Here is a 17,550-nt window from a genome sequence, read left to right as displayed (position 1 = left end):
AATCTAGCATTTCCTGTGTGTGTGTGTGTGTGGGTGTGGGTGTGGGTGGGTGGGTGGGTGGGGGTTGGTCACCCCAGGCAAGCCCCCCCAGGTCATTGTGACATCAGCCGCCATACAGTACATGGTGCCCAGGTCATCATATCATCAGGGATGGATATCCGACCTGATGTCTTCTATTCTTTCTTCCTATTCCCCTCTACCCCCCCCCCCCCCCCCCCTCTCCCCCGACACGGTCGAGGCAGATGGCCGCCCACCCTAGAGTCGGGTTCTGCCTGACGTTTCTTCCTAAAGGGGAGTTTTTCGTTACCATTGTCGCAATATTGCTTGCTCTGGGTGGATCTTTGTTGGTTGCAAAGTGTCTTGAGACAACTTGTTGTGATTTGACACTTTAATAAAATTGAATTGAATTGAATTTAAGGGCGAGCGAGGTCGCTTCTAGGCGTCTACTGGTAATAGTAAATCTACAAAGTAACTATAGTAACTAAAGTTTTCAAATAATTGTAGTGGAGTAAATGTACAATATGGATTCCAGATGTAGTAGATGGAGTAAAAGTAAGAGTATTGGAAATTCTTCTTCCTTACTTTCCACCTCTGTTACTACATACTGTACATAGATAATTAGAGTGAACGATGCAGTCACTCAACAAGTGGGGTGACACTATGCAAACATTGTCTCCTGGAGGACTGTTTGTATACTCTGAGCAGTACTGCACTTTGTATCTATATACTCTTCATAATCATATCCTGTTTGTCTACATAAAGACTTGGTATGTTTACATTACTTTCTAAGCTTGGAAATTGCTTTACACTGCTACCGTGTATGTAGGGATGCAATAGATGTAGGGATTAGTGTCCTTGAGCAAGACGGGTGAACCACAGCTTCTCCCTGAATGCCGTTCTTAGGTGCAGACAAATTGCACAGGTATGAGCAAATCTACTTGGCCAATACTTGTCATTTATTAGTAGTCTACTATTGTCTACTACTGTACTGTGTAGGCTGCTAGTTGATGTACTGTACTTACACTATTTATTTGTATTGTTCTTTTGACGGGCAGGCCTTAAATAGTCATTGTTGTATGACTGACTCTTCAAGTCTTCATTGTGGATTTGTTTATCTCCCAGAGCAGGGGATGTGCAGGAATGTCATATTTTACTGGCTTAGTTTATTCAAATCAAATGACTTGTCAAGTAACCCGACATAAAGCTTTTTAGCCAGGTGCAACCTGGCTATACTGTCGATGTTGAGACTAGTGAGGACCTATACTGTAGAGTATATATGTTAGAGTATATATTAAGAGACGGCACCCAATATCTCCTCCCATCCACTTGCATGAAGTTGCTCAAAAGCGCATGAGGCGATTTCACTCCTTCTGGGTAGGAACAGAGTGCATTCTGGGATTGATTGGGCCAAACACATGAACGCGCTGGCCGTTGACTATCATTGCACGTGTTCAGCGTTCACGTGTCATCATGAACGTGCGCAATGATAGTCAACGGACCAGCACGTTCATGTGTTTGGCCCAGTGCTGCAATACCAAATTCGGCCACTATGTCCATTTCGCCTCAGGGTTTCCTCCGGGTGCCGTCTCTATACTCTAACCCCCTTTTTGAAACTAGCTCCTCGCCACTCGCCCTACACACTTCCACTCGGTTTGAGCATAGATATATAAATAATAGAGACGGCACCGGAATCCCCCTCCCATCCACTTGCATTGCGTCTCGGTTATTTATATATCTATGCTCAAACCGAGTGGAAGTGTGTAGGGCGAGTGGCGAGGAGCTTGTTTCAAAAAGGGCCTAGGGGACCTAGTGCACACTTTTTCATGATTGGCTGCCTCTAAGCCAATGGGAGATAAAACCCATAGTCTGAACGCTGCAACGTGAAGCCATATCCTCTAAGCCAGGGGTTCCCAAACTAACACCCTTAGGGGGTGCGTGACATGAAAAGGGTAATGGTGGTTTTATGGTGTTATTTAGCACAAACGTCAAAATCTGGTTAACCGCTGTTGTAAGGAGAGGTATAGAGCAGTATACAGCAGCTGCATGTCTCTCAGTGCAGTGACATTCTGTGATTATTTGCCATAATCATATTAAAAAATCACACCCGTGTGAACTGAGTGGTGCAGCGACGTCACACACTAACCATAGCAACCATAATCACCTGTACATGGCCCCACGTACAGGTACACACCTGGTACACAGGTACAGACACGGGTACAGACAAAGCTGGTTATTGGAGTGGTTTGCACCACTCAAAAATACAATCATTTTCGGCCAAATACAACGAGATGCACTGGGGGATGCTTCAGCTAGGTCAGGAGGGGGTGCACGGTTTGGGGGTCCGCTGCGCCCCTCACTTAAATTCACATGAGTGTGATTTTTTGTTTAGTTTGTTTAGAGAAGCCATACATTTTTACCCCTTTTCCCATCCCAATTTAGTTGTTATGCCAATGAATCCCTCCCCACACATTTCTGTGCTGTCACTGCTGTTGTAGCCTATTGGCTCACCTGCCAGTAATAAAAACCTTGAACCCGTAGAATCCGCGGTAGTGGGCAGATACTTCGCCCCTGCACCACATGAGCCCAGAAACCCTACGACCGACTGTACGGAGTCCAGCTGTAACTGTTGTTGTATGTGAGGTGTGTTATCTGTCGTCTGTGTCGATACTAGCCAGGTGTACTGTATTAGTTCACTGGAGGTGAGGTGTGTTGTCTCCAATTTTGTCTCGATATGTAATAAAAAGTCAATAAGACATTCCTCACCGTTTATCAGCATTGAGGAATGAATAGAATCTTTGCACAAATATCTTCTACTTAGGGAAATATGTAACACACACACACACACACACACACACTTTAATCTGATCATTCATTCATCTTGACATGTTCGCGCCCTCAGTCTTCTACTGTTACTGGCCACTAACTAACAGCTGCCTGGTGCACACACACACACACACACACACAGTCACACACACACCTTCTTGGTGGCAAATACCTTTGCTAATATCACACCTGGGTGAGAGAGGTGTGCGTGTGTGTGTTGGTATTATGCCTATGCCTCCCATCATGTTGCCCTAAGTTCTCTCTCACACACAGACACACACAATGGGACCACATGTGTTTGACAATATAGGAATATGGTGCTGTAGCTTACTGTGCTTGTGTGTCAGTATTGTTAGTCAGAGGATATTAATAAAATCTGGAAATACATTTCTTACCAAGATTTTTCTTCACCAATGTGTTTGTAAGGGTAACATACCCAACATTGGTTTCTATTCACCCTAGGGAATTTTTTGACAGCTGCTGAAAATTGGGGTACCATACAACCAATATAAGGGGCTTGGGCTAAATTCGGCCATAGCCACTTGCCCAAATGTGCCCAAATGTGCTGACCTCATCACATTTGTGACGATGGCTATGGCCTTTTTAGCCCAAGGAGTGTTTTTCGTGCAAAGCTAATGAATGCTTGGAATGGGTTCAGAATCATGAAACCCCCCCTAGTTTGACCCCTAGTTTGGCCATAGACCCCCTAGTTTGGCCATAGCCACTTGCCCAAATGTGCCCAAATGTGCTGACCTCATCACATTTGTGATGACGGATATGGATGTTTTTAGCACAAGAAGTGTTTTTCGTGCAAAACTAATGCTTGGAATGGATTCAGAATGATGAAAACCCCCTAGTTTGACATGGCACATGTTACTTAAAGCATAATGAAATTTAGAACATTCTTCCTTATATTGGTTGTATGGTACCCCAACTTTCAGCAGCTGTCAAACATTCCCCTAGGGTGGTTGAATAGAAACCAATGTGGGATATGTTAGTAGACACCTTTACAAAGACATTGGTGAAGAAAATGTATTCCCAGATTTGACATTATACTGATAATATTCCCTGACTATATTGTAATGTTGTGGTGGATGTGTTGTGGTGCATGAGATGGTGTAATTCTGGTTGTGTTGTGGTATTGAGTCTGGAGTCTGGACTCCCTGTCTCTGTCTTTTTTTAAAGGCTAGATCAAAATACACTTTCTCTTCTCTGTCCTGTCCTCCAAGTCCCAGAGTGCATGAATCCTGTTTTCGTCACCTAGTGTTTTGTGACGCTGACGTTTGAAATGATATAGGCTTTTGTTTTGTGTGAACAAATTCGGTCACAATGTTATCGTTCCCCGAGTTGTTAATGTTCCTCCACGTGGAAAGCCTGGTGACGCGAAGTTCGTCATTGTTGGACTAATCTGTAGCACTTGAATGAAATGATTTGAACATTGAAATAAACGATAATTCCCACCACAGACTCCCCAAACCACTCTCAAATTCTTTGAGAGTATTTCTTCACCTTGGAAAACCACTCCCATCAAAGACCGTTGTTTTGGGACCCACCCTTTATCTCCCTAACACAATCTTAATAACGCCTTCCTTTTACCCTAAGGCTACTTGGATCAGACGAGACTTTTTCAGGACAATGTCTTACAATAGTATTGGCTCAGAGTGAATGGAATAGTGAAATACTATATTAATACATTTTAGTAATTTCATATTTGGCTATTACAGTTCTCTCAGGTTAGACTTACTGTGGTGTTCTAATTCTATCGGGTTTCATTTGGAATGCAGGCAGCTTCTAGAGTTCTAACTACAACTAAAAACAATGACCACACGACACACCATTTCTCAGATTGACGCCGAAACTGTGCATGCTGTCCGTGCTGCATCTATGAATTAACAGTACCAGAAGGACTTCGGAGTGCTGGCTATATAGAGGCTATGTGCGTGACATCATCGTACCCGGTAACGCCTATTGAGTGGCAAGAACTACTTTCTGGCCTTGACAGCCCATACATCCAAACAGAAAAGTCCTATCCGATTGTATTACACAACGTTAAACTCACCAACGTTGCAGCTATACGGAAAGCTTGAATTATCCTTTTTCTATCTCAGTGATGTAAATAGGTTTTCAATGTAATGGGTCCCGGGACACAGGGGTGGTCTTTTAGATGTGTCCCAGGTACATTTTATGAGTCTTACTTCAACGACGTTAGAGTACAGAACTGAGTACAGTATTGCATCCCAGGCAGGGGTTTCACAGGGTATCTGAAGGTGTGGGGGATGAGCGTGGGGAGCCCGCCTGCCGAATTTGGTCTTTTATTTATTTATTTAGTTCTATTTTAGCTTATTATTGTTGCTCAATTATTGTTGACATCCAAGTAAAAAAAGAAAAAGTCGGGTGGTCAATAGTGGGGGGGATGAAATCATCTATCTGTGAGAGTGGGGGTGTCGCAACGTACTCGCAGTGAATGGTGGTGACGCGCCTGATCTCAGGACCCCCGGAGGGTGACAAGATTGCGTCCTCTCCCAATCTAATGTCTAATGAGTGAGTCAGGATTCAGGCTATTTGCATCACTCTTATCTGCACAGTTTTTGTTTCATAAAATGCCATGTTATGAGCTACTTTCTGTCAATACATTTTGTGCAGGTTTGTGTCAGAGTTTGAAAGTGCTCGTTTTCAATAATGAAATGTCCTGCTGCCTCCTATAGCCTCGCTTAGCCAGACAATATCACTGCGTCAAAGCTGTACCTGTGTGGGGAGGAAGGGGAGAATGTTTAGGCCTGTCACAAAGGGGTAAATTGCAGATCACCGATCAAGACATTTGGAGTGAAAATCGGCCGATCATTTTCAAAATGCTTCAATCAAAGAATAAAACGGGAGATCTAAGATATAATTATAATCTCTAAACTCAGTGTGTAGATAGTATAATATAGTATAAGTATAGTGTGGTTAAAAGTGGTTAAAATGACCTTTTCTCTTTGTTTGTTTGTGTGTGTTGTTTGTTTGTTTACTTATTTAAATTGCTTGGGATTGCATTTGTGTATGAAATGTCCGTTGCCTTGGAGTGGATGTAGAGGCAGCCAGGTTTGTTGTCTCATTCCTTCCTGAGTCGCTATAGCTCACATGACCAACCAACCACATGTTGGAGGTTATCACTAATTGCTCTTCTCAATGTGTGTGTGTGTGTGTGTGTGTGTGTGTGTGTGTGTGTGTGTGTGTGTGTGTGTGTGTGTGTGTGTGTGTGTGTGTGTGTGTGTGTGTGTGTGTGTGTGTGTGTGTGTGTGTGTGTGTGTGTGTGTGTGTGTGTGTGTGTGTGTGTGTGTGTGTGTGTGTGTGTGTGTGTGTGTGTGTGTGTGTGTGTGTGTGTGTGTGTGTGTGAAATCTGTGCCTTTTTTATAACGGGGTGGAATGAGGTTAGGAGTAGACTTTGAATAGGGAAAAGGTTTTAAGAGGTTGCAATTAAGTAAAAACAATTGTAACATGCACACACACGTTTGTTCTTCCTAGTGGTAATCCTTGTAGGGGATGTAAGCATTTATTTTGTTAAAATGCTAATTTTTGAGCTTTCATTTGACATTGTAATCGCTAAACCTTTAAACCCAACCCCTAAATGCCTAATCCAAACTCTGGCCCCAACCGTTCCGGAACTTCCGGGATGTTTTACTAATTTGTAATGTTATCTTCTTAGCTATGAGATTTTGACAGGTATTGCTAAACCTAGCCATTGGGATGTCCATTCGTCACATGGTTAGTAAAAGAAATGCACAAACATAAGGTACTGTAAACAAGGTTAAAAGTGGGAAGATGGCTTATCTTCCCACTCTTCTCTCTCTCTCTCATGTAAATATCTAAACATTTGCAAAGTGCATAGCCTCTCTCTCACACACACACACACACACACACACATGCGACAAAGAGATCTGTCATGTTGGGAAGTGGATGGAATGATAGTGATGTGTTAATAGAACAAGCTTTTCATTCCGACACTTTACATCACTTTATTTTAGCAGACATTATTTCAATACCTTCAGCTTTGTTAGCACATATTTTGTTCCGTTTGACTCATCGTGGCATCACGTCAACAACTGAATCTCACACACACACACACACATGCACACGCACACACAAATTGTTTCCATGTTGTTGAAAGATTATCAGACATTTTCAATTGCGGAAAGAAAGATACATTTGTGTGTGTGTGTGTGTGTGTGTCAGGTAAGGTTACTATGAGTCAAACCTCCTTTCTTCCTCCTCCGTTTGTTGTCCTGTTCTGTGCTGTTTACACAAAGTGTGTGTGTGTGTGTGTGTGTGTGTGTGTGTGTGTGTGTGTGTGTGTGTGTGGCTGCGGGGCGTGCGTGCACGTGCATGCGTATGTAGGGTGCGTGCGTGCAGAACAGGTTGGTGTAACTCTGCTCAACCTGACTTCTCCTGTGTAAAAGGATCTTATCGTGTAAAAGGATCTTATCTGATCTAGATGCTCACATTAGAATCTCATACAATAGAAACACGTTTCTTTTTGTCTGCAGGGAGAAATGAACCGTCCTCATTCTCTGTGTTCACAGAAGACACCCAGTCGTGAATAATCAATCCATACTGACCGCTTTCTGTTACTATTATTAGGGATGTCCTGATCACGTTATTTTTCTCCCGATCATTTCATTTTGAGTATCTGCCGATACCGATTTTTTTCCCGATCCGATATTCATTTCAATATCCAGTCTAATATCATTGGTATGGAATATCATTTTGATACTAGGGATGTCCCGATCACGTATTTTGCTCCCGATCCGGGCCCGAATGTGATCGGATCGGGACAACCCTAACTATTATTGATCTGTGTCAGTCAGGCTTACTCCACTGTTTGATGAGTCGATGGCCATGCAGTGGTGTAAAGTATTTAGTGTGCTGGAGGCTACTTAAGTACTTCGGTACTTTTACTACGCCACTACATGTCGGAGGCAAATATTATACTTTTACTGCACTACAATTAGTTGAAAACTTCAGTTACCCGATTTGTATTATTATTACAAAACATAATATATTACCCAATTTTCCCATTTCAGCAGCCCTATACATTTTCGGCCATTTAACAATAGACGATCTGCAATGCGTTATGCGTCGCTCACAAGCCACGCATTGTGAACTTATAAATCTGCTATTATACATTTCATACATTTGAAAATGTATGCATAATGAGTACTTTCTGCTTTAGGTACTTTTAAGTACATTTTCAATTTTCATACCTTATTCTTTTGTATTCTGACTTTTACTTGTAGTATTTCTACGTTGGAGTATTGATATTAAGTGAAACATTTTGAGTACTTTTCCCACCACTGCCGATGGCAGATGAACTGACTTTGTGGGAGTTCAGTCCAGGGATGAAAACCAGGTCACGAGGCCGCTCGTGTGTCGGTGTCTTCACACCGTAAAATCCTGTGTTAAATGGGGCGTAAGTGATATGTTTTTGTGTGTACAAAAAAAAAAGAAGGAAAAGAAAGAAATGAAAAGGGGCGGGGGGAGGTTTTTGTTAACCTATTTTGGGCGGGAACCCCTTTTGGTGTTAGCATTATGTTATGCTTTAGCTATTGAAAAATAGCAGATCTACAAGCTCATAGCGCGCCACCGAGTGGCGCGCTACGAGCTTGTAGGTCTGCTATTTTTGAAAAATCGAAGAACCACTGACATAGAAACTGATCTCAGGTCAAAATTGGTTTAACAGTTAAAGCTCTATAGTCTATAGCAGAGGTTCCCAACCACTGGTACTAGTACCACTAGTGGTACTTGCGCCCCCCTCTGCTGGTACTTGAGCCCCCCTCTGCTGGTACTTGAGCCCCCCTCTGGTGGTACGCAGAGGAGTCGCCCCCAAAAAAGAAGAAAAAAGACAAAAGTGGAATGAAATATTTATATGAATTAATACAGGTAGTTCTTCTGACCAAGCAATTGGTTGAAATAGGCTCTCCCCAGCCATTTGCTTTTTTGAGGATGTTTTTTTTAAAACGTTTTTAAATAATAATTAAAAACAAAATGTAGGACACAGATGTGCACGTGATCCACACATGTGTCCTTCCTGACCCAGTGTTTGTTCAGTAACAGGTCTCTCTCGTCTCTGCAGCTCTTCAATAAACGGGGTAACAATTTCATCTGCTCACAACCAACAAGATTATTTATCAGTAGAGATGCTCCGATAATCGGCCACCGATCGGCAATTAACCCTATCTGGAGAAACCGATCTTTTACACCATTTAAGTGTTATATATGTCAATCTGATATACAGTATAATATCATTTAGCATCTTTGTGACAGGCCTAAACATTCTCCCCTTCCTCCCCACACACAGGACCAGGTTTGACGTGGGTTTTGACATATAATCATTTTGGAAATATTAAATTTGCCCCTCATGCACAAGATCGGTATCGGCCGATCATGAGAAAAACAATCGGTGATCGGATCGGTCCCAAAAAACCTGATCGAGGCATCCCTATTTATCAGCTTAAATTAGTGTTCCAGTTTCATTTTTTAGTTGGCCTATACTAATGTGTGTGCAAAGTGTACACAAATGGACTTTGCACGGGTCCATTTGGTTTTATCTGTAGATTTTGTACCTCTCCGAGTTACCATGCGTTAACATGCGGCGTGTGCATCAAAACTCTAATATGTATTTAATGTGAGTACAGATTAATAACTCAGTTATTTGTTTCTCTTGTTTTCAGCTTTTTCCCCACTTTGCGATCGAACACTAAAACCTGGAATATTGGATTAATGGCCAAAGCAATCAATAACTTATACAAGACTAGTGTCTGTAAACAGATTGCAGTCCTCACACATTGATCGCAGATACTGGAGCATTGGTTACAACTGGATCCAATCAGATCAATTGATAACCTGACTGGAACACAGTACACTGTTCTGATTGGCCCATCTCTTGTCTCACTGAGGCTGTGATTCGGCTTCAGGAGTCAACAACACTGAACGGACAACTTGGTAATTGGTTAAGCAATCATCTCTACACCATCATCCTAACTGGTTGAACAATTATTAGTGAGTCTTCCGAACCAATTGACCAATCACCTTCCTCCATGGCCGCGTCACAGCTGATGAACGACAACGACGACGAGGACGTCCCCATCCACGTGGAAGTCACCGTGACGACGGTGGCCGAGCCCCCTTCTCCGCCCCGCCAGCTCGCCAATGGAACCCCGGCACGCCCCCCCTCCTCCCCCTCCTCCCCCACCCCCACTGGCGCCGTCACGTCCCCGACGGCCATGCCAGGAGCCGCCGGAGGCGCCGAGGGGAGCGGCAAGCACAGCAGCGGCCGCGCCGACCGCCTCAAGGAGAACCGCCTGATCCGCTCGCTGCACCACCAGCTCAGCCGCCACCGCGACTACATCAAGATCACGGTGCCCGAAGGGCGCACCGACCGCCTGCCCAACGAGTGGTGGAAGACGGGCGTGGCCTTCCTGTACGCGCTGTTCAACCTGTTCTTCACCACCGTCATCATCACAGTGGTGCACGAGAGGGTGCCCGACAAGTCGGTCAGCCCGCCGCTGCCCGACAAGTTCTTCGACTACGTGGACCGGATCCCCTGGGCTTTCACCGTCACCGAGGTCAACGGGCTCATCCTGGTGGGGCTGTGGACCATCCAGTGGCTGTTCCTGAAGCACAAGTAAGACCACCGTGGTGGGATCCACTTAATGCGGCCCGCAGGTTACAGTTCTGTTCACACGGAGCTGTGTTACAATTCCAAACATGCAAACGCTTTAATTACTTCAGTCTATATGTGTAGCTTAATTACTAGTATTCAAATGTTATTGTTGCATTTGAAATTAATTAAAAAGGGTACTTTTCGGGATTCCAATAAAAAAATAGCAAAAACATTATTCAGGATTTCAATTCAAATATAGCAAAAATAGCTGATCTAGTGATCTACAAGCTCAAAACGCGCCGCAGTGCGAGTCTGTGCGACGCATATGCAATGTGGCCCTCTGGAGTGAGTGTGGAAATATAGTGGCCCTCTCCATCGTCCAAGTTGCCCACCCCTATGCTAGGATCTACTGTAGGATGAGGAGTAGCAGTACCAGTAGGGATAGCCGCAGTACTGGAATCCAAAGAGATACACGCACATCTCAAAAGATTCTACAGGTGCTGCTGCTGAACAAAAGATACGTACAGTGAAAAAGGAAGGCATTCTGCTGCACACTGATCTTGAGCTCCCAGGCACTTTATTAACACAACAAAGTAGGCTTGTTACAGTATATACAACAGCATAGGAACGAGTCAGTTTTCTTCTCTGCAAATAAAGTGCATGGGAGGTCAAGATCAGTGTGCGGACTGACTTCCTTGTTCACACAGTAGTAGTACTGTACTGTATGTCTGCAATAATGCTGCAGCTATCGATTATTTTCTTGCGTTTTTTAACACAATAAATTACAAGGAGTACCACAAGCACGTACTACAAACCTGTGTGTGCTTCTTTTCAATAATGAACAAATAATTTATATATCAACGTGAAAAATGATATATATATTTTTAAATCAACACAATTGATAAGTCTGATTAACAAGCCGCATTGTGTCTGTCTGTCTCTCTCTCTCTCTCTCTCTCTCTCGCTCTCAGGTCTATAATAGGTCGTAGATGCTTCTTCCTGATTGGTTCTCTGTACATGTATCGCTGTGTCACCATGTATGCCACAACTCTGCCTGTACCTGGAAAACACATGGTCTGCGCTCCCAAGGTACACACACACACACACACACACACACACACTACACACACACACACACACACACACTACACTATACACACACACACACACACACACACACACACACACACTACACCATACACACACACACACACACACACACACTACACCATACACACACACACACACACACACACACACTACACCATACACACACACACACACACTACACCATACACACACGGGTCAAATTTCGTAACCCGCTTACTTTCATAGTTAATTTCTTTCGTATATAATTTCCGACAAACTTTCTCCAGAATTCCGGCGCTCTACAGTAACGGACAAAATAGATCAATTAAAACTCTCTGTAGAAGGACTAATCCTGATAAAGATGCTAGAGCACGCGGATCTTCTTGTAGGTTGTTTAATGAATACACAAAGCTGCAGAACAAGACCAGTTTTGTGTCAATAATATCAGTGAAGGTCTGTGTGCTCTGCTGTCTTCTCTGCTGTCTTTCTAACCTGATTTATACGTTGTTGCGCGCTGGTGTCTCACACATGAAAATAACTGTGTGAGACAGCATTGTGCTGCGACACCTTGTGAGCTCGTAGATGAGCTCCGAGCAATTCCACGCCAATTTCTGTCCCCAGTGTACACCCCCTGTAAGTCAGTGTTTAACCACCATTATGTTTTGTCTCTCTGTGTGTGTAGTTGTACAATGATTCTACAGGGAAGATCTGGAGGATGCTGAAGCTGATCTCAGGAGGAGGTAAAAATGACCATCAATACCCATATATGTTCAGTTTGACACGGCATCCATGAGCTGCAATGTACCCTCAACAAACAACAAAATCTAATCCACCTCTGTCTGTCTGTCTGTCTGTCTGTCTGTCTGTCTGTCTGTCTGTCTGTCTGTCTGTCTGTCTGTCTGTCTGTCTGTCTGTCTGTCTGTCTGTCTGTCTGTCTGTCTGTCTGTCTGTCTGTCTCTCTCTCTCTCTGTGTCTCAGGTTTGTCTCTGACAGGCACTCATCTGATGTGTGGTGATTTTCTCTACAGTGGACACACTGTCACATTGACCCTCTCCTACCTCTTCATCAAAGAGTGTGAGTACACACGCACGGCCACACACACACACACATCCACAACCTATGGAACGATCAGCACCGCCTTGTGCCCGCCCCCTTCCTATACAAACCCATTATAACGTCAAACTTCAACACCTGTCCTTTTTTTCTGTTGACTGATATTGTCCTTCTAATACGTGAGGGGGCGTGTTCCACACAGAGATTCCAGACTAATATCTACGCAGTGATATTAGCGTTCATTTATGGAGTTTCTGCCTGACAGATTATCCAAATTTGAAAATGTAATTGGATACAACTACATCGGCATTTTCGGGTCAATTAATGAATGTTTAGTATGGGACTATGTTGCACCAGTGTAGAAGAACTGTTCTACTGTAGGACTGTTATGAATGTATAACTATAGTTTTTATTAATCAGCGTGTTTGTCTTGCAGACTCCCCACCATGGATGCGTTGGTACCATTGGCTGTGTTGGTTGCTAAGCGCCACGGGAGTGGTCTGTATCCTGATTGGTCACGAGCACTACAGCATCGACGTCATCATTGCCTACTTCGTCACCACCAGGATATTCTGGTGGTACCACACCATGGCAAACACACATGTGGGTGCACGCACACACACACACACACACACACACACACACACACACACACGCACACAAATATCAGATATACAAGCTTGCAACGCCTCACATCACGGCATGTTGTGTGAGCTAGATCTGCTTTTTTTTTTTTTAAATCGTATAATTTGAATTTTGAACGTTTTCCCGGGATCGAGAAGCAAGGGTTAAAACATGCATTTCTAAAATGTGATTTCAAACTATCAAACATTTCACACAGGAAATGCATGTACTGTATTTAAACAAATCATATTCCCACCAGCCATAGAAATGAATGACCAGAGGGTGATATCAAAAGCAGAAGCATGGATTTACCCATATATCCCCACCACCAAAATACACACACAGTACAGTCATATACTGTAGTAGTATTATCACATAATCATTATCACTGCTCTCTAGTGGATGAAACGTGCTATTGAACATTGAACACAACTGTGTTGTGTGTGACATTATTAAACCCTGTTTTCCCTCTCGTTTATTATTTTGTTCAGGCACTGCAAGACGCACCTAACAACTACCTGTCGAGGACCTGGTGGAACCCCGTGTTCAAGTTCTTGGAGAGGAACGTCCAGACGAGCGTTCCCGTGGTCTTCTCCTGGCCCGTGTCTCTGCCGCACTGCTGTACGCAGAGATACAGCATGGTCGGGACAGGCAGAGACGAATGACCGACCGCACGCAAAGTAGGGAGGGAGGGATGTAGCCAAATCATGCTCCGTCACATGAGGCGGGGTTGGGGCGGGGGCGTGGATGGCCGAAGATTGCAGAATTCGCAAATCTACAAGCTCAGAATGTGATCTCCGCTGATCCCTTTAGTGACATCCAAATTCATTGTAGGGGCTAGAACTGGGTGGAAGCAATTAAGATATTTAAAAAATCACTTATGCTGAACCGCTGAGAAGACCATTATGGCGGTCCTTTATACTGGGATAGTTATACGATTGGTTCTCAAAGCAGTGGGCGTAGGTTTCAAGATTCAACAGAATTGATTTGTCGTTTACACGAGTGCATTGGAACTCTTGCGCAAAATAAGGTACAGAAAAAAAGAGGCCAGACAGAAAATATATCCTATAATTGTAAAATATCTAAAGAAATATAGATATTAATAAGTTACAAAAAATAAATAAATAAATAAACAAAAATACTGTACCAAATGATCTATTTGATATTACATTCAATTTCAAGTATGTCTCTGTTGTTCTCTAGACCCTACATTGAGTTTGGATGTGCCCAGTTGTTTCGGTAGGCAGAGATCACCAATCGTCTGGCTACGCAATACTAACCGAGAGAGGGAGGGATCGGGAAGAGAGAGAGAGAAGGCGGGAGAGACCAAAACCGTGCCTGTCCTTGATCCAGCCACTAACCTAGCTACCTCCTGTCAAACCTCCTGTAAACTGTAAGCTAGGAGAGAGTGGAGAGGGACGAGGACAAAGACAATATTTGGGACAATGGTACTTTTTGTTTCCGTCCATACCCGGGCCTCCGTAAGCCTGATCTTATTCTTGGTAGTATGACGGCTTCACCGCTGCTAAAATAAACGATCTGTAAGCTCACAAAGCATGGCGGCGTTGTACGACAGGCCATACACTAGGCATTAGAGACGGAGGTCTGGGTCCGACTACTGATGGATGTATGAAGGGAGAGAGAAAGAAGGGAGGAAAGATACAATGGAGGAGGAGACGAGAGGTGAAGTTACTTCCTCTGTGGAGCGAGGAATAAGAATGAATGAACAGGGTGAAAAGATGCGGACGGAGGAGAAAGAAGAATGAGAATAGTTGTTTGCTTTGCAACATTTAAAGTGGCCAAATGTCAGCCAATGAGAGTGCCTTACTTCTGCTTTTGACCAGTAGGAAACCGAGGAATGCCTGTTTTTTTCTCTTTTTTTTTTGGACCAGTCGAAACACCCTTTACTCCGTCCCATCCAAAACCACCACCCTATGACAAACGCCCTCATGTCCGTGTTTGTGTTATTAGCCAATAGACATCTTCCTCAACTTCCTCCGTCTTGTGTCATCCTACTAGTGTGCAACTGTGCATGCGCGTGCGGTGCGTGCACAATAAGGGACAAGTGCGCTCACATCCCTGTTCACATGTAAAAGTTTACAAACACTGTCCTGCAGAGGCAAAAAGCTCAGTCTTTTCAGAGACAAAAAACACACCCTGTCTGTCCTACAGGGACAAACAACACTGTCTGAGACAAACAACACTGTCCCGTCCTAATGGCGCTAATCCAAATATTAGGACCAATTCACTGTTCTGCTGTTAAATTGTATATAGTTGTGCACGAGGATGCTTACGCACACCAAAGTCCTTGTAGCGGTGCCTGTCCACGGGAGAATAAACTGGAGTGGAAATCTTGAAAGAACAAGAAAGTGACCGCACACGCTGACAGCACATTGGCACATTGGCTATCAGTCTGTGCGGCCACTTTCTTGTTCATTCAAGATTTCCACTCCATATTGTATATAGTTGACATGTCATCTGTGTTGAAAACATATTTGTCTGGGTCTCATGTGCGAATTAATGTTGACTTTGTTTTTTTTCTTTCCATGACAAACATATTTGGCATCCACCTTAAATGTACCAGAGGTGGATCGATCTGTAGAAGCTGCATTGGTAATATTTACCTGTGGTTGAACCACAATGTCTTCCTGTTAAGTTACTAGTCTCGCGTGGCCAGACAACTATTCCACAATCTCCGAATGCTAAGTCTGAAACTACACCTCCCGAAATCCGAGCAAGGAAGCTGGCATTTCCGTTCCGTTTAAAATGTCTTTACATTATTTATTTAATATCCATGTCTGCTAAGCTGCAAGCTATTATGCGTAGATTATTTGATTTATATTAGGATACATTTGCACGACTGTAAAGACGAAACGGAAGTGGGGAGGAGGTGTCACTTCCGCTTTATCGATTGCTCATGATCAGAGCTTCCGTGCTCCAGACTGTATGACGGAAGCATTTGAAAATTGCAGGAGGCAACAGTCTGGCCATGCAAGACTATTGAGTTACTGACTACCCATCCATTGTTTATATATTGGTGATGTTAAAATGATCCCTGGCTAATAACACCTATGCCTTAATACATTATACTTGCCCTCTATAACTATAATAACAAATTTAAAACACTATTTCTAAGATAAATAAAATATTTAAGGTGTTTAAATTTTTTTGATATAGAGTGCAAGTATAATGTTTTAAGGCATATACGTCTTATTAACCAGGGATCCATTGGACTTGAATAACAAATTGCCATACTCATGTTTTTCTATAATAAAAGACTTATTTTGAATTAGGAACAACTGGTTACATACTGTATGATTCACAAAGAACATCATCACTAATGTCTGACCTTCTGTTTTCAGGTCAGGTTTGAATCTGTTGAAGTTACATTGTGTCACTGATTCAAAGTAGGGAACTTAAAAATCACATGGTTTAATAATGAATAATTAATTGCATTTTATAGTGCTTTTCCAAGTGCTAAAAGCGCTTTACAAAGGTTAATTCATTCATACATAGAGGGACGTAGCTGACCATTTGGTTGCCCTACTCGAGGACGCACACACGGCCACTCGATATTATGTGGCGGGGATGTGGAGAAAATTTTATTTTGAGGGTCCGCTTGGCATTTTTTGGCACATTTTGTTGCCCCTGTGAAGTGCCGTCGCTACCCACAGCGTCCTCACTTCCCACATTCACACACCAATGGTGGCAAGCTCACACCGACCAACTCATTGGAGACAATGTAGGGTTCAGTGTCTTGCCCAAGGACACTTTGACGGGTGGACAGGAGGAGCCGGGATTCGAACCGCCGACCCCTTAGAGTATATACTCTAAGGCCGACCCAGGGATCATTGGATGACCTGCTCCACCTCCTGAGCCACAGCCGCCGCATATATTTAAATCGAATCAATCATATAGGGCGGCTATTCAACGTTATAATGTACCTGCTCTAATAAATGGAAGTTTAAAAAAAAGCACCAGCACATCTACAAGCAAGTTAATAGGAAGACACAGGGAGGTCATGTGGGTCATTACATCATCATGGAGCAGAGAGCTACTGGAGCCCACAACAACAAGTGAAGAAGAGCTGGGGTTCTCAAACATATTCAAACTCAAGGGTTGCACACACCAAGAACTCATTTTCAACAGATTTATTTTCTACATATCAGGACGAACGTCTCGGCTATCCAGCCTTTATCCAGCCTCCACACTGATGAAGGCTGGATAGCCGAAACGTCTGAAAATAAATCTGTTGAAATTGAAAATGAGTTCTTGGTGTGTGTGACAGTGCAACCCTTCTCCTATTCTATGATGTTTTAAAC

At 43.4% G+C, this 17,550-nt stretch overlaps 1 protein-coding gene across 1 annotated transcript in view; it reads left to right on the top strand.

The window, feature by feature from the left end:
• The window catches only part of LOC306914417 (phosphatidylcholine:ceramide cholinephosphotransferase 2-like), a 17,505-nt gene extending 1,168 nt beyond the window's left edge, over positions 1–16,337 (top strand). Inside the window, exons 2-7 of the mRNA XM_079491419.1 lie at positions 9,531–10,483; positions 11,434–11,551; positions 12,234–12,291; positions 12,530–12,625; positions 13,041–13,207; positions 13,720–16,337. Coding sequence (XP_079347545.1) covers positions 9,897–10,483; positions 11,434–11,551; positions 12,234–12,291; positions 12,530–12,625; positions 13,041–13,207; positions 13,720–13,893 — 1,200 coding nt within the window. The 5' untranslated portion in view covers positions 9,531–9,896 and the 3' untranslated portion in view covers positions 13,894–16,337. The remainder of the gene's footprint in view (positions 1–9,530; positions 10,484–11,433; positions 11,552–12,233; positions 12,292–12,529; positions 12,626–13,040; positions 13,208–13,719) is intronic.
• Positions 16,338–17,550: the final 1,213 nt, after the last annotated feature.

Source organism: Electrona antarctica, assembly GCF_951216825.1.
Source record: "Electrona antarctica genome assembly, chromosome: 21".
NCBI lineage: Eukaryota > Metazoa > Chordata > Actinopteri > Myctophiformes > Myctophidae > Electrona > Electrona antarctica.
The sequence above is the reverse complement of the archived record's forward strand: the minus strand, read 5'-3'. Positions and strand labels throughout refer to the sequence as shown.